The sequence below is a fragment of the Salmo salar genome, chromosome 03, assembly GCF_965601325.2.
Source record: "Salmo salar chromosome 03, fSalSal1, whole genome shotgun sequence".
NCBI lineage: Eukaryota > Metazoa > Chordata > Actinopteri > Salmoniformes > Salmonidae > Salmo > Salmo salar.
The window spans coordinates 75,808,211-75,833,321 of NC_138293.1; the positions used below are offsets into that span (position 1 = coordinate 75,808,211).

Sequence of the window (25,111 nt, forward strand, 5' to 3'; positions counted from 1 at the left end):
AATCGATAAACGATAACCGTGATTATTTCACCTCTTCCCTTTCCGTCAATAACATAAATGGCCACTCGCGAGAGGGGGCGGATCCAGACATCCGATGTTTTTTCTATTTAATTATTGCATATCCAATTATAAATTAAATGTATGCACTTAAGTACAGTCACTTGAGTTGATTAGAAGTTAATTTCCTTTCTCTGCCATTTTTTCCCTACTTTAGGCCAAGTAAAACGGCACGGAGAACCTCGCTGATCGTTTAGTGAGGTCTGTTAGGAAGGAAAATGGCAGCCTCTTTTTACATTTTCTTATCATTTCCCTTTGACTTTGCTGGATCACATTTAAATGACTAGTTAATAGCTACAACAACATGTATCATCCTATCTAGATACAATGTAGCAAAATAATCTCTTGTCAATGTCCAGCTAAACTGTAACGGCTAACTGTTACATCATAGATTGGTCGTTGATGGTGAGTGCGAGCTGACCAGTATGATATTCTCTGTAAAGAAATCATTGAACGTACCCGTCTTAGTAAGATTATGTGCAATGAGCTGATTTGTTAGCTAGCTATGTTTTTGCTATCGGTAGCAGATATTAGGAAAATATTTGGTTTGCTAACTAGCTGTCTATCAGTTGTTACTGCGTTCTATCCTAGCTAATATCGAACGTTAGCGCTAGCTAGCACGTAGTAGCTAGCCGTGTCTCAATGCTCACTCTAGTCTCTAGACAATACAACTGTTCTGGCTGTACTTTCGTTTTTGTTCTGGTTCTGTCTTGTATTGTGTAGCCGCAACACCAAATTTACTAATTCAGTGAAATGTATTTGTTTCAACAGCTAACCAAAACAATATCAGGCAGTCACCTCTGCCAACTATTAGCGAAGAAGAGGTCTCAACTGAGTGTCGGTGCTCCTTTGTAAGTGTTGATTCAGTCTCACTCTGGGACTTTTGTTGGGTTTTGTCCAACAAATGGATAATCTCTTGTCTCATCACTTATTGTTTGAATGACAGAGTTATTTTAAATCACTAAATGTGTGTATTTCCTGTTTTCAGCTCTGTTGTCCCCCATATCTGTGCCATGTAGAAGGCAGTGATTCGCCCATAAACGTTTGCAAATGAAAATGGAGGATATGTCTCTGTCGGGCCTGGACAACACCAAGCTAGAGGTGAGTAGTGGACTACACTTTTACCATCCTATCATGTTTGGTGGTAGTTGTCCTGCTTTAAAACAGGAAGTTGCTCATGTAGTTTCCTTTCCTTTGTGAATCTGCTTTGTTTTTTGCTGCCCTCACAGGCCTTGGCTCAGGACATCTACTCGGACCTGGTGGAGGACGCCTGTTTGGGCTTGTGTTTCGAGGTGCATCGTGCTGTCAAACAGGGCTACTTCTTCCTGGATGACACGGACCAAGAAAGCATGAAGGACTTCGGTTAGGACCAGAGTGCTTTCTCCTGGGTCTGGTTATCTGGTTCATCTCTCTGCCTTTAATTTGTTAGTTTCTTTCATGCATGTTCTTGCCTTGCTCCGTAGAAATTGTTGACCAACCAGGAGTGGACATTTTCGGGCAAGTGTACAATCAGTGGAAGAACAAGGAGTGTGTGTGTCCCAACTGCAACCGGAGCATTGCTGCGTCCCGCTTTGCCCCTCATCTGGAGAAATGCCTGGGCATGGGGCGCAACAGCAGCCGCATCGCCAACCGCAGGTCAGCAAGGGGCACTGGACATGGACAGTGGGCACTACACTACAATGTGACATAGAAAACAAACCAATACATTCCTCAAGTGAATGGGCAATTCTGATCATTTTCTTGATATTGGTCTACAGAATAGCAAGCAGTAACAACATGAACAACAAATCGGAGAGTGATCAGGAAGACAATGATGACGTCAATGACAATGACTGGTCGTATGGCTCAGAAAAAAAAGGTGAGAATAAAACAAGTGTGAATCCCTGTCAGAATTTTTTTTTTTTGTGGCTTTAGCTGAACAAGCACATCTATGCTTGTCTTACACCCATCTATTTTCCCTCTACAGCTAAGAAGAGAAAGTCAGATAAGGTATTTTTACATTCTTTGAAACAACATGTACCTTTGGTAAGTTTTGTTGCCGTGGGGATATTTATTCATGTTTTGTATGTTGTTTTTGTCCACATGTAATTGCAAGGGGGCCAATAGATAAAAAAATAAGGATTTCTGGTATCCCTCTGTCCATTCTGCTAGGGCCGGGATGATACCAGTATCGCGTTACTCGTTAGTATCGTGGCAAGGAAACTTCTTTAGGAAAACAGCCCCAATGTTGGAAGCAAACATCATTAAGCTGTTATCCAGTCACATTTATTTATTTTACAAGCTATAGTGCACATTTTACAAACAGCAGCTTTTTAAAGGACCAAATAGTTTGCTCTGCATTGTGTTGGAATTTTTCTCATGGAATTTTTTTTGCCATACTGATATTGTCCCAGCCCTAATTTTCTGCTTGCAAGGATGAGCATTTTATTTGTTTTTTACAAATTCAATTGGATCAAGGGGTGTGTGCTTCACTTTTCCTGTTGCATGCTTCGCTAGTTGTAGATCAGTGTGAATCTAAATTGACAGTTCTTCTCTTGTTGTGTATTATTTCCTTAGAATCCAAATTCACCCAGAAGATCAAAATCTGTAAAGCATAAAAATGGTGAGTATAACGTTACCTCTTAGAACCCAGGTGAAGTGACAAACTAGAAGCTGTGTGTCATTTACATTTCCTGAATACTGACTGCATAATGCATTTCCCATCTGGAATGTAAAGATTTTCCAATTGAAACACATGATTAGAATGCAATTTTTCTTTTTTAATCTTAGTGGCAATCAGCAGTTAAAACAATAACAAGGCATCGTCCTCGCCCCTTATTCTATAAAAAGCGGAGGGATTGTGCTAGAAGTTCTTTACCACTCAAATTAATAGAAAGAGCTATGGATGCAAGGACTCACCATTGTGATATCAAAGTTATAGTTTTGAGGCTGTATAGTGTTTTGTTAACAAACATTGGAGTACAACAAGTTCTGATGGGGTATGACAGTTTAAGTTCTATTCTTCAAGAATCAATGGGTACATATCATTAATTTATAAATCCTAAAATGGATGTAGCAACTGCAGATTGCCCCCTTTTTTTTTAATGAAATTTGTCTATCAGTTCTCAATCAGCATTTATTTTACTGAAATTCACACTGATATTCATGCTAAATTGCATACATTTGTTTATATAATGCATTCTGATATACAGAATATTATATGTGTATGGTCTCATGGTGTTTTGTTTGTCAGGAATTAGAATGTGGGAATGTTCTAGAGTCCAGACTCTCTGTAGCCTTGAAATGGAAGTGTGTAGGTGAAGTCTAACATAGAGCTCACTCCTGAATACACCCAATTTATGGCCCTACTTTGTGTGTTTGTGTGCGTGAAAGTTTTAGAGTAGTTGGTTGAATGGTTGGGGATGTTTTACACTCTGGTCGTTTCAGCATTGCTGGGGCCAAAGCCTTGTTGCAGATCAGGAAGCTCCATGCGTGCTGTTGAGAGATGATGCATTTCCTCAGTGATCGGAAGGGGCTGATTACTGCCAGGCCAGCTCTATAATGCCCTCCCCCACAGCAATGTAGGGTCAAAGGTCAACTGGAGAAGAATCTGGGAAAGAACCCTGCCGTTTTAGGGATAGTATATCAGGAAAAGAGTGCCTGGAGTTTGAACTTTCGTTCCTAAGGAAATTAACACCCAGGGTGTCTCCAAAATCCTCTATTGAAAATGTTAATGTGGCCTTCTGGATTGTTCATGATAGATGGCCATTGAAGGAGTCTGCTGCTTAAATCCAGGTCAAATGCACAATGTTAGCAGAATACAGATGTAGTACAGTATGAAAAGGATCAGAAACTGCATTGAGGATAAGCAATTAAGATATAAGGCAAAGGCCGACTCTTCGTGCTCCACAATCTTCTGTTTGCTTGATGATTTTAATTTCACATGGATCATGGTGCAAAGCTAGTGAGCTGAGAATGACTTACAGGAAGCTGACAATTGTGTGCAATAAATCACAGTTCAGCCTCCAGTTTTCAGTTCTTTGTATGTAATATATCCAATTTATTTTCTGTATTGTGTTATATATGTTTAACTAGTTCAACACTTGAGTGAAAAAATCATGTCCGATGATAGTCTGGTCCCAGTAATGATAGACTACAGTCATGTCTCTAAAGCAGACCAGCTGCTTATCTTAGTTTCTCAGGTGACTCAACAAGTCCTCTGTGCATTATCCTATCCATTATCTACTTGACATATTCATGCTTTTGTTTGCATTTTTGTTTTTGTCGTTTTGTATCATGTCTTCATTGATTCTTGATTTCCTGATTGTCCATGTTTCTTTAAATGGAACTGAAATGAAACGGTGCTGCTATCTTCTATGGAGCATCAAGGATGTTCCTATGTAATAAATGACCTGAACTCAATCCACACCAGTTTGACCGACCTGTCATTTGTTGCTTTGGCCCTTAAAGTGCTGCTCAATTTCTATCACAGATTGATTAAACCATTGAAATATATTTTGCCTTATGCATAAATATACTTGCAATTGCAGCACGTACATAATAATCAATCATGTTCTCTTACCTCACTGGTCAATAGCTAGAGAGACCTTTGCTTCATCCCGTCATAAACTGTACATTTTACGTATGTTTTCTCAGACATAGGAATCAATTGTTTGTGACAGGTAATATTGTGGATATTGCACTAAATGTAATCACTGCTGTATTTCATGGTTGGTGGTGGTTGTGTGCATCATCTGTGTCTTTGGGAGTCAGTGGCAAGTAGACTGATAGATCATATGCTGTTCTCTTTTTCAGGGGAGCTTAGTAATAGTGTCAATGCAGATCCATACAAGGTAACCAGAATCCATTTTTCTGATGGTTCACACCTACATATCTATTAGTGTGTTGATGTCTGTTATCGTTCTCTCTCCCTCACTGCAGTACAACTATAACACTGGCATCAATTACGAAACTTTAGGCCCTGACGAACTGAGGTCTCTGTTAACAACAGTGAGTCATTTTCATTTATCCATTCTACCATCCATCCACAAGTCTAACTGTATATCAGATCATATCTAAAATCTCAAGACATTTATCAGCAGTGTGTATGACTGGCTTGTCTCTAACTACACTGCCCCCTGTCTGCAGCAATGTGGAGTGATCTCGGAGCACACCAAGAAGATGTGCACCAGGTAGGGATTACTCTGCACGCAGACACAGCTCATGCACCTCTTAATAGTCTTGTCATTTCAGCTACACGGAGTGCACACACATACCTTTATCACACAAACTCATGAATACTTTTTGTTTCTCAAGCGCTGGCACTAGATGTTAGCTTGAGTCAAAGTTGCTGATTATGATCATGATGAGCCATTCAGGGTTGTACTGTGCCAGACAGACATCTTCCTGGAAGTTTGATGTCAATGTCAGGACGTCCTGTGTCCATCCTCAGCCTGCCCCTTAGTATGGACCTTACCAGGTTCTCAGAGGTGTTTGTTAAACTAGCTAGTAAGGAAGGTCTTCTGTGACTTGAATGACGTGTGTTCCGGACAAGTGGTGAACCTGTGGCCCAACTCCATTATGGAGGCTGCCAACAGACACTCATGGTTACTGTTCTGCATGTTGTTTCTGTGAGACCTTTAACATGATCATTTTCATTGGTGTGTTGTGATCATGTGTAGTTGGGACTGATTTTTGGGGTACACAAGTGGCAACTCTATATGATTCTCAATTATTTTCCATTTCCTTTATAACATACAGTATTTAGATGATTGGGGTCAGTTATTGGCTAATTTTCTTTAAAGAAAATGTATACTGAACAGAAATATAAACTAAACATGTAAAGTGTTGGTCCCATTTTTTATGAGGTGAAATAAAATCTCTTAAATGTTCCATACGCACAAAAAGCTTATTGTGTGTATTAATGTGTTTACGTCCCTGTTAGTGGGCATTTCTCCTTTGCCAAGATAATCCATCCACCTGACAGGTGTGGCATATCAAGAAGCTGATTAAACAGCATGATCATTACACAGGTGCACCTTGTGCCGGGGACAATAAAAGATTAGTCACACAACACAATTCTACAGATGTCTCTAGTTTTGAGGGAGTGTGCAATTGCCAGAGAATTGAATGTTTATTTCTCTACAATAAGCTACCTCCCAACGTCATTTTAGAGAATTTGGCAGTACATCCAACCGGCCTCACAACCGCAGCCCAGGACCTCCACATCTGGCTTCTTCACCTGTGGGATAATCTGAGGAGGGGGGGGGGGGGGGGTAGGTAATGAAAAGTATTTCTGTCTATAATAAAACCCTTTTGTGGGGAAAAAAACTCATTCTGGCTCCCCAGTGGGTGGACCTACAGTATGCCCACCCATGGCTGCTCCCCTGCCCAGTCATGTGAAATCCATAGATTAGGGCCTGATTTCCTACTATGAACTGTAACTCAGTAAAACCTTTGAAGTTGTTGCATGTTGCGTTTATATTTTTGTTCAGTATAATACCAAATTGTGTAAAATTAGTGAATCAATTCATATTTGATTGGACAACAGATATTTTCCAATTGGACTATGTAAGACCCTGATTGGACACTGCCTGCCTTACGTGGTGAGAGACTAACTGGACACTGTCAGTGAGCAAACATTAATCTCTAACCTCCAAACTCTGACACCTGACCCTTCATCTGATTGGTCACTGGCAGTGTCTTTCTGTCTCTCTCCCACTCTTGTCTCTGCCGTGGCCCTGGGTAGGCGGGGCCACTGTGCATTGTGGGCAGGTGTTTCTCAGGTGTTTGTAATGCCACGTTGTGTCCCTGCCAGGTCCCAGCGGTGCCCCCAGCACACGGACGAACAGAGGAGGGCCGTCAGGGTGTTCCTCCTGGGGCCGTCCGCGTGAGTGTGCCCCTCCCCCGCCCCTCAGACCTCCATTGGTTCTGACTGGTTTATTCCTAGAACTGATATATTCGACCTTGATTGGTACCTGTGGTGTCCCTAAATGTACAGGTGTTTGCTTGAGGAGTTGTATTGAATGACTATGTATTTATTGTGGATGTTTTGTGCCAGTTAGATGGACAGGCCTTATCATTGAGGGTGGACTATGTTAGTTTGCTACTGTATGAGCACTCATGGGGCCAACTGTATGGCCTGGATGTGTACTACAGTAGGTGTGCTGTATGGCAGATTGAATGGCTCCACCATGTGTACTGCTGCTGTCTCAGTGTCTGATCTGAGCGGCTGTTGTCTCTGTCAGGTCGTCTCTGCCCGATGCAGACACAATGGTGGAGAGTGACTGCTACGACGCCTCAGACGGACAGGTTCTCATGAGTCGCCTACAGTGGGACGGATCCTCAGACATCTCCCCCTCCGATTCAGGCTCCTCCAAAGCCAGTAAGAGAACCGAATTCAGGTCCACATTCTGTACGTTCATTACAGTGGAAGTCGGTCTCATCTCATCCACCGCTCTCGATCTCTCTCCCAGGCACCAACAACTCAGACTCTAAGAAGCCCAAGAAGAAGAAGAAGACGTCTCTTGGCCTAAACAGCACAGGAGGAGGAGGGGGCGGCAGTGGGAGTGGAGGGGGCAGCAGCTCCCAGAGTAGTCTAGTAGGCCTATCCAACAGAAAGAAGAAGCCCAAGCTTCCTGTTCCCCCTGCCCCCAGTATCTATGACAACCTAAACTAGGGTAGTCCCAGTCTGCCCCCCCCCCCACACCGTACCCAGGAAGGTGACTGGAGGGTGACATGGAATTCTGAACCGAGCTTCATCCACTCATCCAGCTCCCCAGCCTGTCAAGTCATGGTCTCATACCTAACAGAGGTACAGATACCAATGTCCTCTCAGTGGCAAAGATGATAACCCATTAACTCACATCCACTCACACACACATTAATATCAGCCCTGATTAGCCCAGGGGTTGTAACTTCTCTTTATTCATAACTGGACACAGCACCCCTTCATTTGAACGCCATTCTTATTTGTTTGTTGTTGAAGACAATATTTAGCAATTCCAGTTATAAAGAAACATGGGTCATTGATTGTTCACTTTAATTATGTTTTTGTTAATCAGTGATTTCGGCTTCAGACATGGACCAATCACACTCCGCTTTTTTGCACTCTGATCTGTTTTTTTCCTGAAAACAAAACATTGCTTTATTTTTGACTCTGTTTAGGAGGGGACTTGTAGACTAATTGCATCACCTTACGACTACAGCTTTGTTATTGTGGTGGGGGATGTCAGTGACATCTTGTTGTTTCACCAGTATTGGGGTACTTGATGGTGGCTTTATCCGTACTAGCATTGTATTGCACAGTGGTGTATGTGTGGGTGCATGTGTGTATGAATGTTTGTTGTGTAAAGTTGACTGTTTTCCATGTTGTGGGCCTGTGTGTGTGATTTCATTTGTTTTCAGATTACTATGCATCTCTGAATGTGCCATTGTGGTTGAGTCAGTATATGTGTTATTTTGAATATTTAACTTTTTTGGTTTACATTGACTATGTCAAGTGAGAATCTGTATTTAATGTCTGCACTCAGTAAATTGTAAATGCAGATGTTGACATGTATCATGGAGTGAGCCAGTGCGTTTTTGTATACCGATACATGTGGTATGATGACCTATGTAAAATAATCATGATTTAATTGGATACTGTATACATACAGTTTCATGCTAAACAATGCTTCTTCCCTGTCTATCTTTACTGTTTCATACTCAGTCTGAAGTTTCTCCAACCTGCTTCTGCTGCAAATCATAATATCACTCTATACAAGTTGTAGATCTCGCATTGCTTCCTGTTGAATAATGCTATAGTATAGTGGAGTCAACCTGCTTTTTTCTCAATAATACTCTAGGTCAATCTGCATCACTTGACTTGCTTTCAAAGTCTGTCTCTGCTTATGTGCAGTGTCTATGCACTTGTAGGAATTCAAATCCGCCGCCACTTGTTGCATGGGATATTTCAAACTGTTATTCTTGCCCTTTTCAGTTTTACTCTAGCTAACGAGTTAAGTTTGATATATATATTGTTATTCATTCCTGTTTGAGAGGCCCACCAGACTATACTTGCTAGGGAGAATCTTATATACCCTGAGTTTTCATTTAGAACATTCAGCCAGTGATTAAGTATGACATCACTTTGATGTGCACTAAAAGAATCAACCTTCAAGTGAAAAAACACATTTTGGGTATGGCTGATTTCATTTGTCCCTCTTTACGGACAGGGTAAAGAATGGCCTGTATTACTAATGCTGCGTAACTGTTTATTTGTGTGTATCAGTGTGTCTCTGAACAATATGAGTGTGGACAAATGACGCAATAGAAAAAGTGTCTTCACAAAACAAAAACAACTTTTTTCATGCACGTGTGTGTGCATGTGCAAATATGTCAATTGTATATTAATGTGATGCACAGCTAGGTTCTCTTTATATCCCAGTTCCCCATGTGTACAGAAGTTTCTTTGTCTGAGTAAAATGAAGTGTCATTCAGATTTATTGCGTTCTGTCATTTTGTCCAATATCTAACATACTCCCTCTTTACACAGGGACTGATTGGTTTGAATGTCTTTAAATCTGAATCACAGCACTGAAGCCAGAGGAAAACAATCGAACTTAAGGGATAAAGAGATTTTCCCTGTCATGTGTCACATTCCCCAACAGAAATCCTGATGTGTCCGATGCGGTTTTATCCCATTCATTCTATGTACAGTAAATACATATTTACAGTATTTTCTAAACCAAACATGTTGCTTATTTTCATGCATTAACTTATATGGTTTAAAATAACTAAGATATTAGCGTAAAGTAATTAAAGCAACAAAAATCCTTACAAACTGTTTTACCTTGCAATAAGGCAGTTGTTACAGTCCACAATAACTAAGGTGAAAGCTCATTCCCAAAGAACTGGAATGAAAGTAGAAATATAACCAGCACTCCATACATAGCGAGTGGTTTCAAAGTTGCTCTAGAGTCAAGTCTTTAGTTGTATAATCTTCATTTTGTTTCCGTTGCAAATGAGGAAATGAATTGCTCGTTCAAACACGTACTACAAAAAGACAAAACATTTCTGGAACGTTAACATGTATATAATGAAAAGAGTATGTATGTGGCCATGATGTGAAGAAATGCATTATCCTAGGTCTAGATTCAATCAGATCAAGTGTTAACCGGTGATAGCTGACACCCGCATAGCTGATTTTTGGCAGTGTAACTGCGTTGGAGCTGTCAAATCAGTGAGTGGCTGCTCTTCATCATTATCACGAAGCCACACCTGTCCTACTTGCATTAGAAGTTCAGAACGAGAAAGTGTAGGCTAGATAGAAATTACACTCAAATTGAAAATAATTAAAATAAAGATTTCTAATCAGCCTAATCGAGGTGTAGATTACATCTCACATTCCATTGTTCGAACTTGTAAACAAGGCTCCGTGGTATTCACTTAAAGCAAAGCACGGTTTTGACTGCTACAGTTTAACTGACGCTCATACACGACCACATAGATAAGTCAGATTTCAAAATTCCTAATAAGACACTTAGGTCATCACCTTTGTGCACAAAACATCCATTTAATTACTCAAATATTTGTAGCTGATGCCAACATTTTATATTCATCTGTCTGCCATGTTTTTGGATGACGTCTGCGCTGCTCCCTGTGCGCACTGAGTGCTAGTGTGCATGTGATGTTGGTCTGTATAAACCGGATTCAACCCGGATATAGACATGAATTTGCGTATGCGAACGTGAGTAGATAACCTTGAAAACAAAAGGCGGACATCTTGGACACAGTCTCCAGTTCTTATTATACCTCAGTGGATTTGACAGCACTAACACAGTTCCACCTCCCACACAACTTCTATACGGATGTCGGCTAAAGCGGATCTGATTGAATAGAGACCCTAATTTCTGAGAGCAACCTAACACAGAACAGGCTATGTGAAGCCAAACTGGCCAGAAGATATTGCTGACAGTGGACAAAGCAGCCTGTGGTCCTGGGTGTGATGCTGATGGTTCTGCCCTATAAGGACCAACAGGAGCTGGACCCACTCAATGTTTTTCTGAGAAGCAAAATTACAGCTCAGTATTATCTCTGCTTCATACTAACAAACACACATTCCAGATAACTTGAATCTCTGCACATACAATCAATCTCACATTATGCTATTTGCTGGTGCATGCACAAACACAGCCACACCCACTCTAAGGATTCCAGTTGAGCTCTATGGTGTCTGAGGCAGAGGCCCCCTGACTCCATTCATCCTCCTGACACAGTTGTTATTCCTTCTCATTCTCCTGCCCAGATGAGGGACCTTCCATCCTGCCTCCTCTCCCGCTCACCGGCTGTGCATTCCAAAGATGAGGAAGCTGAAGAACACAGTGACTCCCACCAGGGAGATGGTAGCAGGGGCGGTGAAGAACTGACGGTAGTTGATGCGGAAGTACCAGACCACGGCTAACATCACCACAAACACAGGCACCACCAGGCTGCTGGTGCTCAGAGCCAGGCCTGCAGCCCTGATTCCCCCACTAGCCCCAGAGTGAGCTGCCTCCTCTGGGCTGGCCTCCCGCAGCACCTGGGACACGTGGCAGTGGATCACACTGTTGTGAGAGATGTTGAGGGAGAGCAGAGTCCGTTTGGGATCCTGAAGCAGCTGGCCCTGGTAGATCAACTTGATCTGACGCTCCCGCCCCGAGAAGTACTTACTAGAGGGGAGAAACAAATGTCTCTGTAAGACTGTATGGGAGAGATATGCATGTTCAATAAATCAAAAAAGAAGGTTAAACACAGAAAATGTATAATGAGAGCTGCCATAGCATACTGTAATGACCCTGGGTTTATAAGCGAGGAAATCGACTCTGCCGCACAAGCATGCTTTTGCGGCACAGTCGATATCACGCTGGACTTCCGGCTAGAAGGTCGAGGGTTCGAGATCTTCTCCCTGCTGTTTCATTACAATACTAACCTCTTCAGTAGACCCACTGTATCCTGGGGACTCAGGACTGCCACCTCTTCTGTGTCATTCAGGAACTTCAAACGAACCGTGATGCTGGTGCAGGAGACCACTGGGCTCAGCTTCTGAACCTTCTCTTCTTCCTCATAGTCATCCTCATCATCTTCCTCATCATCATCAGGCTGGTATGTCTGAGGTTTCTTCCCCTGGATATTCAATAGCAGGTCAACTCCAGCCCCTGCAGTCCCCTCTCCTGTTCCCTCACCATCTTCCCTCTCAGACCCAGGCTCCCCCTCCTCTGGCTTGTTCTCCTGGGAGGGTGGAGGTGTTTGCTGCTCTGGAGTGTCTGCACTGGGTGGCCCTCCACTGTAACTGTCATGGCCCCCCAGCCCGATTAGGGAGGCGTGGGCCCCGACTGTAAGTATGGTGCTCAGGATGTGGTCTCCCCGATCTGCCACTTGCGTGGAGAGCCAAGCCAGGACCAAGGCCAAGACCAGGAGTAACACACCGCTTACTGCAGCCACCTCGCCTCCCATCCCATCCATTGTCAGTGCACACACCGCCATCTCTGTCCTTAGTGTCTGTGGTAAAGCAAAAAAGAGAAGTGAAAATAGTGCATAGATACATATGAGTAGAAAGCCTATGAGCAAAGACCTGTATTACAACTGTCAGGGACAGAGACCTGTATTACAACTGTCAGGGACAGAGACCTGTACTACAACTGTCAGGGACAGAGACCTGTACTACAACTGTCAGGGACAGAGACCTGTATTACAACTGTCAGGGACAGAGACCTGTATTACAACTGTCAGGGACAGAGACCTGTATTACAACTGTCAGGGACAGAGACCTGTATTACATCTGTCAGGGACAGAGACCTGTATTACATCTGTCAGGGACAGAGACCTGTATTACAACTGTCAGGGACAGAGACCTGTACTACAACTGTCAGGGACAGAGACCTGTACTACAACTGTCAGGGACAGAGACCTGTACTACAACTGTCAGGGACAGAGACCTGTACTACAACTGTCAGGGACAGAGACCTGTACTACAACTGTCAGGGACAGAGACCTGTACTACAACTGTCAGGGACAGAGACCTGTACTACAACTGTCAGGGACAGAGACCTGTATTACAACTGTCAGGGACAGAGACCTGTATTATAACTGTCAGGGACAGAGACCTGTATTACAACTGTCAGGGACAGAGACCTGTATTACAACTGTCAGGGACAGAGACCTGTATTACAACTGTCAGGGACAGAGGTGAAGTGCTACTTCAAAGCAACCGTCTATAGTTTCTAAAGTGATGGCCTGGCAATGTTGTCACAAAAGTTAGCTAGCAAACCGTAGCTAACCATCTAACTAATGTCAACCCAGTTAAAACACGTCACTAATGTGTTTACTACTACATTGTGCATCCGTTGGAGAACTAGCTAGATACAGAAGAAAAATGTTTTTCAATGTTTATGCTAACGTTAGAAGACATATTGGAGGTTAACTAGCTAGGTATTAGGTAAGCTAGCTAGCTAGTAATAGCAACAAGGACGACCTTCGTTTGCTAACTTCCACTAAATTGTCAAAATGCTTTCTATAGATGTTCTAATTAAATGCACACACCAGTTATATACGCATTTGAATATAAGAGGTGCGCTTACCTGCTATGTAGTCAAATCATGTTTGACGACATGCTACCATGCTAATTTAGCCACAGCCCCGATAATAAAACTGGAGTAGAGGGCCACATAAACACAGATGACGTTAAGCCACCAGCACGTAGGTCGGTTAGTGCTTTCAGGGATCCTTGGGACGTCCAACTATTGTGTAGCTGGCACGCAAACGGGCACAAGCAAGGAAACAAATAATGGTATAAATCTAAAATACTAAAAAGTGGCTTCCTCTCCTCGCATTCTCTCTCCTTCATGTGCTGAAAATAGAGTACAGATGAAAGCAATAGTGTACCTGTGGTGGGTGGTTGCTTTCACCTGTGCAGATGAAGCAGCCTGGGAAGTAGTTAAGAGTCATACAGTCTGAGTTGTTGTCAATACATTCTGAGATGTCTTTTCATTCCTACCAATCGTCCATACAAATACAATTCATACAAGAACATAAATTAGTTCAGAAAAATAGTATCACATTTTCATATGCAAAATTGAAAGTTGATTTATTAATACAGAAAACACAAATTATTGCAACCATTCTTTTAGTTATTGTAAATGCAAATCCTTCTCCCTCTTGGCTTCTGTCCCATGTGTTCCACTTTATTCACCGGATCTCCCCGTCATTCCGAAGTAGTAGATACTCCATCAGAGAGCTGGGGATGTCCAATCTACTGATAGCTGCGTCGATACCTTTTCCTAAGTGGCGGCGCAGAGCACAGCGGCACAGGTGCTGCAGGGAGCGGGGCTGGCTAGTCATCTGCCTCACAGAGTCAAAGAAACCCTGGTGCGTCTGGGGACAGAGAGATGGTGGGGGAAAGGGAAGAAGGACATTAGATGGTTCAGGCAGTGAAGGAGAGAGCTGAAAACAGAGGAAAGACAAACCTCATGTATCTCAAGAGGGATAGACTGCATCCATTCCTCACAGGAAGGGACAACAGCATAGCAGTTCAGCATTACCTCCAGAGTGGCAGGGGAGAGGAGGCAGAGTTTCAGCATCTATATGGAGGAAATCTGTGGGTTATTATTATCATGCCCTCCAAAATATATTGTCTACGTAGAATTGCAGGGAATTAGCTTTAAAACAATTTCATTGCACCCCTAAATGAAATAAAATCAAGCTTTTGCTGGTGCACATATTTCATCCCAATAAAATATAATTAAATCGGCCCAAATGCAGCCTCCAACTGGCATTTTTACACCCAGCTTGGCCCAACTCACTTTTCCAATTGACCACCCTGACATACCAAGCTTTTACCGGCCTTGGCCCCGTGGTTTAGGAGGGAGCGTGCTACAGCCTCAGGATGCTGGTCTGGATAGTCCTCCACCACCTGCAGACAGGAGAATAAGTCTGTCTTATCTACCACTGACTGATTATGAAAATTATAAATATAATTAAATAACCTTACGTCCAAATGGATCTTACACTATGACCACAGAACTCTCCTTAGCAGCCCCCCCCCCCCCCCCCCCCCCCCATATGACCCACCCTTAATCCCACCTGTAACAGACAGTCCATGGGTGTGTATCCAGCACAGTTCTGCACATCTGCTTTGGCTCCATGTTGTAGTAAAATTTCTGCAATGCGTGGGCTGCAGTTACTACAGGCGTTGTGTAGAGGTGTGTGGTGTTTCCTGCCTGCAGTGCAGGGGTCAGCCCCAGCTCCCAGCAGCATCTGGACCACGCGGAGGTACCGCCCAGCCTCGGCAGGCCTCTCAGCCCCACCACAGGCTGCATTGAGGGGGGTCTCCCCCTCACGGTTCCTGGCTGACACGTCAGCTCCATGGGACAGAAAGAGCTTCACATGCTCCTCCAGACCCCGACGAGCCACCACATGGAGGGGCATTAGCTTTGTTTCACTGGTCAACACATTGACCTCTGCCCCACCCGTAACCAGCAGCTCAGCACACCTGAAGAGAGTAGACACAACCTTATAATCTTATCGTTCATTAGCACCCGCATCAACAGACCCACCTGCCATATAACTTTTGAAACATTCCGCTATCTATAAATAATAGAAATGATCACCAGGCATAGTGTCAGTATGGCTAAGAGCGCTGTAACTCACTGAAATGTCTGGGCTGTGTTGCAGAGGTGAAGGGGTGCACTGCCGTCTTCTGCCAGCAGGTCAGGGTCTGCTCCGTGGGATAGCAGCAGCTGGACACAGCTGTCATGGCCACCTATACAGGCATCATGCAGGGCTGTGCTGCCACCAGGGTCAGCATCCACCTCCGCCCCTCGAAACAGCAGCTCCTCCACACAGCCTGAGTGTCCCTTGCTGGCTGCCAGACGCAATGCAGATGTCTGCTTGATCTTGGAGCTCATGGTCCACATCCCTGTCAGAGGGACAGAGAGTATGTACATTATTTACCTAGCAGATGCTCATAGCCAGAGAGGCTTAGGAATGTTTAGAGGATAGAATAAAAAGAGAGTCGATGAGCAGTGATTGGGGAATGATTGGAAGATCTATAAGAAAGGCACAGATAGGTCTAACAAAAAGACAACAGTGAAGCATACAGTAAAAGTGAGTTTATATTCTCTGCGTTTGACACCTACCCAGCTCTGGAGCCCACACCATCTCCTCATGTACTGTTTCCATCAGTGCGTTGACCATGCAGGGGTCCTTTAACACAGTGTGCACTCCCTTCATGTCCCCACACATGAATGTGTTGTGGATTGTGGTGTCTCTGCATCGGGCCTCATAGACCCGGATCTCCTGGAGGCCCCGCTGCTGTCTGGGAGGGGGTCTGGAGGCCCGGGACACAGGTGGCCGGCTCATGGCCCTCCTGTGAGCCAATGCCTGCCGCTTATCCTCCCACTCCTGGAGCTCCTGATCCACTTTCAGAGAATGCAAGGCGGCTGAGTTGAAGGTAAATGTGTCCCTGGACATGACACCCAAAGCTGGAGCAGAATCTCAAGCAACCCACTGAGGTCTTTGAGCAACACATTTGAAACAGTTCCAATTTTAGTTGCTTACAGTGGACACAACATGACTCAGTGCAGCAAATTTGACTTAGACACTGACAAAAACCTACTGTTATGGCCAATACTAAACGAAAATCAAGTCAGAGACAACAGAGACGACAATTTATTTTGTCTCTGGTCTTTGAAGATTGCATTTACATAGTATCAATGTTGTGTGAATATAGAATTCTACTCACCTTGAACTTGTAACCGCTGTGAATTCAGAATGTTTTCATGTGAACTCAGGTAAGTTACTATACAAAATATAGTACATTTTCTGTTGTGGATAATGTAATTTGCTTTCGACTACTTCATGGCGTGTTTTACAGACACCTCCAATGTCCTTTCGCAAGAAATTGTTGGCCCAATACAAGTTTAGTGCCTGTTATAAATAGACGGGGAACTGCATTAACTGAGATAGTCAGCAGGTGGCGACAAGTGACGACCCATCTCGCGAACGTCACGTCACGCAACGTGAACATTGATTACGTAATTACGTTCTACTTGAACGTGGTGGTGCCAATTTCACGAAATTTCCCATTTACAACACCTTTCTTTGCTTGAAAAGTTATACCTTTCTTTACGGCAGCAAGTACTGGATGGCTGAATGAAATGACATCTACACTTTCGATTGATCTTATGTATCAATGTAAATAGACAGAAAAGACATTCGACACGAGATCGCATGACTGCTATGGTAAGAATCAGTCATGTTTGTTTGCTAGTTTTGGTCGCCTTGGTCGGTAGCTGCCACAAGTTTACAAATAAGAGAAGCTTCTAGCTAGCTTGGCACGTAGCTAACAGTGTTAGCCAGCCATCTAGTTGGCGAAATGTAATTTACATCTAGCACTTTCTTAGTTGACGAAGCTATATTTGAAGATGTCTCTCTTTTTCGACAGACTTGCAAGTGGAATGGATTATTTAACGTTGGGGAGGACTTCGATGATGAGGTGCTGCAAACTGATTTACACAGTCAGTGATTATCACCTGCTGATATGATAGTTATGACAGATTATAGCCCTCTGTATAAATTCTCAGATTGAAATCACAAGTAATGTAGAGTACTGTTGTGAAACTATTTAGTCTGAACACCTCTGCCTTTCTTTGAATATGAGTTATACAATTGTGTGTGTGTGTGTGTGTGTGTGTGTGTGTGTGTGTGTGTGTGTGTGTGTGTGTGTGTGTGTGTGTGTGTGTGTGTGTGTGTGTGTGTGTGTGTGTCTTAGGATCTCCTTGAGATGGACTGGTCTGCTCCATCAGTGTCTGCTAGCACAGTGTCCTCTGCAGCACAGTCCTGTTTCCTCCCTTCAACTGCAGCATCAACTCCTGCTGCCTCCTATGGCCAGAATAACTCACATCAACCATCCACAGAAGGCATACTTGCCCATAGGGGCCTGTCGAATGGCCCAGGGTCAGAGAATGCAACACCGAGCAGTGTAGGGCAGTCTGCTGCTTTGGGTTTGAGACATCTCTCTACATCTAAACCACTGCCCTCGTTCCCTCTTCCCCCTCTCCACCTTCCTACACTGAGTAGGGGACCGTGTACAGTTACCCAACAGAGCTCCTCACCAGCTCAACAGATGAAGTCAAACACAACAGGACAGCAAGAGGCCCCCTCGCCACAGGATGACTTTGATGATTGGGATGTTGACCTGGCAGACCTAGATGAAAGTGATCCACAGATGAGCACTTGGGCTCAGGTCCGAGAAACTGCTCCAGCTGCAGATCTAACCAAGCCCAGTGATGACTTTGTATCCCCAGCCAAAAGACTACGGCCCACAGCCTGTGGTGGTGCTCAAACAAGGCCCAATGTGGGTCTGAGAGGATTCAGTACCTCTAATCAAACTTCTGGTCTTCCCAGTAGTAATATACTCCACAGGTCCTCATTCCCTGGCCCCTTCGCCTCTCCCCGCCCTGATCCTAGTGCTACTTTCCTCCTAGCTCCACCCCAGAGCCCAGTGTTTCCTGGCCTCACCATGGCCTCCAGCCCCTTCCCCAGGCCTGTGACCCCCAGGCCAGTCAGAGGGCTTCCTTCCCAGGTACAGAGGCCCTGGGCTACACCTCTGGCTCAGGGACGCAGCCTTTTTGACCCCATCTCCCCAGCCCCCTCTAGTAGGTTTGGTGGACCCATGCCTTCCCCCAGTCTCACCCCCCGTTCCCTCCACACGCCCATCTTCACTAACCACTTGATTCAGCTGGTGTCCAACTCCAACAAGACCCCCCAGAGACCCAGTTCTGACCACATCCGGCCCAATACCCGCCGCTTCCCCGGGCCTGCAGGAATCCTACCACAACAGGTGTCTCTTTCTGCTTCTATCCCTACCTGCCTCTCTATCTGTTTATTTGTAGTCTAACTAATCTCAGCAGTCAGCAATGTGCTTGGTTGTGATACTAAGCTACTGCGGGTTTCCATTCTCTCTCCTTAAAGCAGCTCCGTGGGCAGAGCCTGGATGACATTGTGGTGGCCATTCCTCAGACACCTGCACATGGGGCCGTGGCTCGACTGCCCAGTCAGGTACTATCACACTGATGTGTAGCCTATACATTTACAGAATGTATCATGTGTCATGATATTAATGAACCTTCTTATCCATTATTTATTATATCATGTTGCTTTATGAACATGTGTTGTGATGTGTCTGGGTTTGTGTGTGTAACAAAAAACTTGTCCAGGTTCCCAGCTCTCAGAATGAGGAAGAGGATTTCAGTGGAGGTCCGTGGGCAGCAATGAAGGCAGAGATGGGATTGGACGAAAGGAACTCCTCCTGTTTTCTGCACTCTTACAGCGTGGCCATGGTCCTCCGCAAGGTGACCAGCACATTTAGCGTTCTTCAATTTACACAGCCTACGGTAGCGTAAATGGCATGAAAGGTGACTGAAAGGCTAACCGTGTTCAGGCTGTGCGTGGCCATGTACCCTTCAACAATATGCAGAATTTAACATAGCATATTTAATGTTAGAAGCTTTAAATGCCATATCAACTGGTGCAAAAATGTAACACTTGCGTAACACCGTTTGCATAATTTGACTTCATGAGCATGTTTTTTTGCACCCAGGGCAGCCTCCCTGATAGAAGTTGATGGGGAGTTTTTCTCTATGTTAATGGCCCTTGTCTCTGTGGTGGCGGTCTATCAGTATAATCAGGACAAATGACAGGCCTGTTCCTGTGGTGTTAGTAGTTATTATCCCAATCATGATCACACATGAATCATCTTAATGGTTATTCTGTTGTTTTCCACAGTCTTAATGTGCCACTGCTAATGGCAACTCTGCATGAGTAATTGAACTGTTTAATTAATTAAAGTTAATGATTGGCAGTTGTTTGAACTTGTTTTGTAGTGCTCTAATACGAAGGTCTCTGTCTCTCACTCACTCATTCACTCATTCACTCACTCACTCACTCACTCACTCACTCACTCACTCACTCACTCACTCACTCACTCACTCACTCACTCAGGCGGCCCTGAAACAGCTGGCGAAGAACAAGGTCCCCAACATGGCTGTGGTACTAAAGAGCATCCTCCACACACACGCTGATGCCAAGGCTGTGTTCAGGGATCCCACAGGTAAGGCCTACTGGTGGTAAGGTTGTGCTTGTAGGTAGAACTGGTCACACAGCCATTGTAGTGAGTGTGTGGCTGGCGGTTTGTGTGTACGCCACTGAGAATTCACCTGAATTCGCTTCACACACCATGTGATTCAGTAGAAGACATCTGGTTTGTTTCATCGCCCCTAGGGCCCTCTTTCCTCCATTTTTCTGTCTCTTTCTCTCATTTTCTTGCAGTTCCTCTCTTTCTCTGTGAGTACTGCTTGAACCTTGCAGGTCATCATGGCCTCAGGAGAGCCAGTGTGAGGACTCCTGAGCACATCTATTATAGTAGATACTTAACCTTAGTGTTGTGCTTATTAGTGATTCTATCATCATGGATCAGCGTCAAATGAACGGGTATTAGCTACACGCTGATCACCACGGACTACTAAGTCTCAGTCATCTGTGCATTTCCCTCCTGAAGTGTGTCCCATGGTGCTACCTGTCAACAGATTACCACCGGAGGGGGATGCACTGATTACTACACTAACTGTTGTCATTAGTAGGAATAATGTGATCAGTGTGCTCCATGTGGTATGAATCAATCACATGTATTTTATAAAGCCATTCTTACATCCACAGTGGTCACAGAGCGCTATACAGATACCCAGCCTAAAACCCTAAAAAGCAAGCAATGCAGAAGCACAGTGGCTAGGTGTGCTGTTTTGCTCTGACTGCACCGGTAGAGCACAGTAGTAATATGTGTGTGTCTGACTGACTGTAGGAGAGATGCAGGGCACAGTGCACCGGCACCTCCTAGAGGACAGACTAGGGGAGCTCAAGACAGGGGCTGTACTGCTGCTCAAACAGGTAGGACTTCCACAGGCCACACACCTCACTATTTACTGGTGTTTCATTGCAAATCATTTGTTGGATTCTTCAAAATGATTGATGAGCCACTCACAATAAAATCTCAAAAACAAAGTGTGTGTGTGTGTAAAGTTGATCATTTTTGCACTATGTTAGATGTAGACCCATAATTAGTTGTCTCTTCATGAAGGTGGGTGTGTTCTCTCCGTCCCACCGTAACCACTACCTGAACGTGACACCCAACAACCTCCTGAGAATCTACCCTCCTGACGGCTCGACCCTGTCCTCCACACAGACCCAGCTGCTCCCACTCCACCTGGTGAGAGACCACTACCAAGGCCTGGAGGACATCTTGTTGTTATCCTAGGCTGTTGGGAGTTTGATCTAACAATGACAAATCATTGATGAGTAAAACTTGGTGTCTTGACAGATGTTTTGTATTTGTTTGTCTAACTCCACTGTTGAATGTAGGAGCCAATGTTGGAATCACCTGATCAGTCCTCCAGTGTCCCAGGAGTCCCTGTGTCTCAGATGGAGTTGTTCTATGATGATGATGATGACGAGGATGTTCGGGCCCCACTGGTCTCTGCAGACTCTGGAGCTGGCTCCTCTAGTGTTCCACAGGGCCCCCCTGCTGCACCACTGGACCTGTCCTGGGACGCAGGTGGGACTTGGATATGCATATGAGTGTATGTTCTTGGTAAACCAATCAGCAGCTCCACCCTGTGTGTTTGTTTGATTGAATTTGTCTCTGTGTGTTGTGCAGATGACCTTGATGAGCTTCTTGGGGAGTTGCCTGTTGAGTCCTACTGCCTCTGACACCTGCCCACCTACCCCTTACAGATAAGGTACCTTTGTACAGGGGAGATGTGGGACAACTAAACCGTCACTTACATGTGAATTTGAGTTTGGCGCATTCTGACTGCACGTTGGATGCCTTTCTACCTGATTCCCCCGGAGAATCTTGTCGCCTGAAGTGCTATCATTTTGTGTTTGGTGTGCTGTGACCATTAATCTTACCGGTATAAATTGCATGTCGGCTGTGTGGGGGGGGGGAGAGGAGAGACTGTCCCTCCCGCGTCTCCCCAATTTGAATGAAGCTTCACTACCCCTACTGTTACGGGTACATCCCATAGACAGTCATCCCCCTGTTTGAAGACCTGCTGACTGATGTTTTGTATATTTTTTTACGTCACAGTGCAGACTCCTCTAAATCATAGCTAACTACTGTATGTGCACATAATGTCTTGTAAAACATGTATATATTAAAGACTGTTCAATAATACACTATACACAACTGAAATGGTCTCTGATTTTCTTGTCTCTCTAATTTGCGGTCTTTGGAGTGATTGAGAATTAAAATGCATGAGAATGCTCTTACTAATAGGAACAGTATATGGAAAATCAAACATTACAATTAAATGTCCATTTAAACCCTGGCTTGATTGATCTACACTTCTGGTTTAATTGCATCGTGGTGGTGTGCTGTAATTAGGCACCGGTGTTGCAAGATTTCATTGCAGAGGCAGAGTATCCTGCTGTTCATAGCCATTAATTGGAACTGCAAATCTTTTTTTCAATTTAAAGTTTTTAAACGGTTTTCTTGTCTTTCAGTCAACTAACACTATTTTAAACATTGATGGCGCTGATGAAACGTGGTGTGAACTAAAGTATCAGCCTGAAGTGAAGGACCTTCAACATTGTCTCCTGGAGCCTTCTGACTGTCAATCTGTACCATGCTATTCTATCTCCATTTCTGTCTTATTACTATCTCCTCTGTCTCTCCTATCCTCTGGCTATGATCTGTTCTGGTCCAGCCTGTTTACCATGCATTACAATTGTGTAGAGACTTTAGGGGAGGGATTTCCTGGGGTTTTAGTCTCTGTGGAGTTAAATCCTTCTTTCCTGCATGGCCAAATATATTCATCCAGCTCTGTCTGGTGGGTGCCCTGGGCGGCTGGGACAGTCACAGCCTGACAAATGGGGTCTTATCTGGGCTAAAACAGCAGGATGGGAGGCCCATGCCAAAACTTCACCACCACCAACCCCTCAGAGGCATCACTAAATATCCAGATCAGCCTTACTTTCTGTACTACCCCACCCACCCCTCCAAACTTCACTTGTAGACAGACTGACCTACAAATCATATCACCTTGCATCCTAATTAACTACTCAATATTGACCAGTCAGTCAACATTTTCCCATGATACATCACTGTTTTGATGCTCTCGAACACGACCATGGTCTTTTACCTGTGGAACTTTTGGTCATATATCCCATTTTCCTTACCTGAACATGTACTACCAGTAGGGGGCAGTGGCTCACCCCCCACTGCTGTGTTTTGCCTTACAGGCAGTGTCGGTGTGTCTGTAAGACTTATTAAAGTCTCAGCTGGTAAGATCTGAGCTGTTGGAGGGTAAACTCTACTGTCGTCTGCATGTTCCAATTATATATAGGTGTAACAAGGTGGGTCTAGCCGGCTCAGGTCCAGTGCTGTACCTTGTATTCCCATGCTGAAACCAGATGTGTGTATGCATACTGCCGTTCAAAAGTTTGGGGTCCCTTAGAAATGTCCTTGTTTTCCATGAAAACATACATGAAATGAGTTGCAAAATGAAGAGGAAATATAGTCAAGATATTGACAAGGTTATAAATATATATTTTTTAAAATTTTTTATAATAATTGTGTCCTTCCAACTTTGCTTTCGTCAAAGAATCCTCCATTTACAGAAATTACAGCCTTGCAAACCTTTGGCATTCTTGTTGTCAATTTGTTGAGGTAATCTTTAGAGATTTCACCCCGTGCTTCCTGAAGCACTTCCCACAAGTTGGATTGGCTTGATGGGCACTTCTTACGTACCATACGGTCAAGCTGCTCCCACAACAGCTCCATGGGGCTGAGATCCGGTGACTGTGCTGGCCGCTCCATTATAGACAGAATATCAGCTGACTGCTTCTTCCCTAAATAGTTATTGCATAGTTTGGAGCTGTGCTTTGGGTCATTATCCTGTTGGCATGGTGTTGGAAAATGGAGTGATAGCCTTCCTTCTTCAAGATCCCTTTTACTCTGTACAAATATCCCACTTTACCACCACCAAAGCACCCCCAGACCATCACATTGCCTCCACCGTGCTTGACAGATGGCGTCAAGCACTCCTCCAGCATCTTTACATTTTTTCTGCTTCTCACGAATGTTCTTCTTTGATCCGAACACCTCAAACTTAGAATTGTCTGGAAAAAAGTGTTATGGCCAATCTTCCTCTGTCCAGTGTCTGTGTTCTTTTGCCCATCTTATTCTTTTCTTTTAATTGGCCAGTCTGAAATATGGCTTTTTCTTTGCAACTCTGCCTAGAAGGCCAGCATCCCGGAGTCGCGTCTTCACTGTTGACGTTGGGACTGGTGTTTTGCGGGTACTATTTAAGGAGCTGCCAGTTGAGGACTTGTGAGGTGTCTGTTTGTCAAACTAGACACTCTAATGCACTTGTCCTCTTGCTCAGTTGTGCACCGGGGCCTCCCACTCCTCTTTCTATTCTGTTTAGAGCCAATTTGTGCTGTTCTGTGAAGGGAGTAGTATACAGCATTGTACGAGATCTTCAGTTTCTTGGCAATTTCTCGCATGTAAAATGTGAGGAAGGCAGATGTTTTACATGTCCCCAACCGATTGTTTTTTTGTTCATTTATTTGCGTTTAACTTATTTTTCTACTTATTTTGTACATAATGTCGCCACTAACGTCTCTTATAATCGAAAATAACTTCTAGACATCAGGACTGCGATTACTCACCACGGACTAGCAGAATCCTTTTTTTTCATTCACCAGTCTGACGAGCCTGACACGAAGGATATAGTGCTTCCTCGGGAACAGGCCCAGATCCCTGTGATTTGGGTGAAGAGGAGGTGGAGGAAAAGGGGCTGAAGGGCGGGCTGCCTTCTGAGAATTCGTAGGCGATCAAATAAACCACCACTTCCCTCCATTCTGCTAGCAAACGTGCAGTCTTTGGAGAATTAAATCGTTGACCTACGCAAAAGATTAAACAACCAACTGGACATTAAAAACGAATATCTTATGCTTCACGGAGTCGTGGCTGAACGACGACACTGTCAACATACAGCTG

At 44.2% G+C, this 25,111-nt stretch overlaps 4 protein-coding genes across 17 annotated transcripts; 2 read left to right on the forward strand and 2 right to left on the reverse strand.

Moving 5' to 3' along the window:
• The first annotated feature begins 22 nt into the window (after nt 1-22).
• On the forward strand, nt 23-9,519 carry at7l3 (Ataxin-7-like protein 3). Of its 8 annotated transcripts, none has more exons than XM_045714279.2 (14): nt 23-258; nt 829-908; nt 1,046-1,158; nt 1,287-1,419; nt 1,521-1,692; nt 1,815-1,915; nt 2,024-2,082; nt 2,614-2,659; nt 4,852-4,889; nt 4,978-5,046; nt 5,185-5,228; nt 6,854-6,925; nt 7,284-7,420; nt 7,512-9,517. In XM_045714279.2, exons 3-14 carry the CDS (start codon nt 1,108-1,110, stop codon nt 7,712-7,714), a joined length of 1,125 nt encoding a protein of 374 aa, XP_045570235.1. In that variant the 5' UTR covers nt 23-258; nt 829-908; nt 1,046-1,107; the 3' UTR covers nt 7,715-9,517.
• LOC106601657 (transmembrane and ubiquitin-like domain-containing protein 2) lies at nt 9,497-13,937 on the reverse strand. The gene is made up of 3 exons (XM_014194008.3): nt 13,635-13,937; nt 11,987-12,555; nt 9,497-11,726 (listed from the first exon to the last, which is right to left on the reverse strand). Exons 2-3 carry the CDS (start codon nt 12,538-12,540, stop codon nt 11,357-11,359), a joined length of 924 nt encoding a protein of 307 aa, XP_014049483.3. The 5' UTR covers nt 12,541-12,555; nt 13,635-13,937; the 3' UTR covers nt 9,497-11,356.
• A 69-nt stretch (nt 13,938-14,006) lies between these two features.
• On the reverse strand, nt 14,007-16,996 carry LOC106601655 (ankyrin repeat and SOCS box protein 16). 5 transcript variants are annotated; one of them, XM_014194006.3, is made up of 7 exons: nt 16,796-16,996; nt 16,191-16,464; nt 15,703-15,970; nt 15,136-15,544; nt 14,882-14,965; nt 14,520-14,633; nt 14,007-14,427 (listed from the first exon to the last, which is right to left on the reverse strand). In XM_014194006.3, the coding sequence occupies exons 2-7, from the start codon at nt 16,411-16,413 to the stop codon at nt 14,242-14,244; spliced, it is 1,284 nt and encodes a 427-aa protein (XP_014049481.1). In that variant the 5' UTR covers nt 16,414-16,464; nt 16,796-16,996; the 3' UTR covers nt 14,007-14,241. The 5 variants fall into 5 exon arrangements, with proteins under 5 accessions (XP_014049481.1, XP_014049480.1, XP_014049479.1 ...); XM_014194005.3 differs by having other exon boundaries at nt 16,191-16,472; XM_014194004.3 differs by having other exon boundaries at nt 14,595-14,633; nt 16,191-16,567.
• Nucleotides 16,997-17,079: 83 nt separating this feature from the next.
• hrob (homologous recombination factor with OB-fold) lies at nt 17,080-22,300 on the forward strand. Of its 3 annotated transcripts, none has more exons than XM_045715387.2 (10): nt 17,080-17,295; nt 17,498-17,570; nt 17,825-18,895; nt 19,027-19,113; nt 19,272-19,406; nt 20,056-20,164; nt 20,912-20,997; nt 21,188-21,316; nt 21,469-21,661; nt 21,764-22,300. In XM_045715387.2, the coding sequence occupies exons 2-10, from the start codon at nt 17,511-17,513 to the stop codon at nt 21,814-21,816; spliced, it is 1,923 nt and encodes a 640-aa protein (XP_045571343.2). In that variant the 5' UTR covers nt 17,080-17,295; nt 17,498-17,510; the 3' UTR covers nt 21,817-22,300. The 3 variants fall into 3 exon arrangements, with proteins under 3 accessions (XP_045571343.2, XP_045571341.2, XP_045571342.2); XM_045715385.2 differs by having other exon boundaries at nt 17,498-17,548; XM_045715386.2 differs by having other exon boundaries at nt 17,498-17,548; nt 19,030-19,113.
• Nucleotides 22,301-25,111: the final 2,811 nt, after the last annotated feature.

Coding starts and splice junctions, on each gene's coding strand:
- at7l3 (XM_045714279.2), top strand. CDS start 1,108: ATGAAAATGGAGGATATGTCTCTGTCGGGCCTGGACAACACCAAGCTA. Junction 5,229..6,853: donor ACCAAGAAGATGTGCACCAG/GTAGGGATTACT, acceptor TGTCCCTGCCAG/GTCCCAGCGGTGCCCCCAGC. Junction 6,926..7,283: donor TTCCTCCTGGGGCCGTCCGC/GTGAGTGTGCCC, acceptor TGTCTCTGTCAG/GTCGTCTCTGCCCGATGCAG.
- LOC106601657 (XM_014194008.3), bottom strand. CDS start 12,540: ATGGCGGTGTGTGCACTGACAATGGATGGGATGGGAGGCGAGGTGGCT. Junction 11,727..11,986: donor ACAGTGGGTCTACTGAAGAG/GTTAGTATTGTA, acceptor TCTCCCCTCTAG/TAAGTACTTCTCGGGGCGGG.
- LOC106601655 (XM_014194003.3), bottom strand. CDS start 16,524: ATGTCCAGGGACACATTTACCTTCAACTCAGCCGCCTTGCATTCTCTG. Junction 15,971..16,190: donor GGTGTGGGCTCCAGAGCTGG/GTAGGTGTCAAA, acceptor TCCCTCTGACAG/GGATGTGGACCATGAGCTCC. Junction 14,634..14,881: donor CCAAGGCCGGTAAAAGCTTG/GTATGTCAGGGT, acceptor TCCTCCATATAG/ATGCTGAAACTCTGCCTCCT.
- hrob (XM_045715385.2), top strand. Junction 17,549..17,824: donor GGGAGGACTTCGATGATGAG/GTGCTGCAAACT, acceptor TGTGTGTCTTAG/GATCTCCTTGAGATGGACTG. Junction 21,317..21,468: donor AGCTGCTCCCACTCCACCTG/GTGAGAGACCAC, acceptor TGTTGAATGTAG/GAGCCAATGTTGGAATCACC.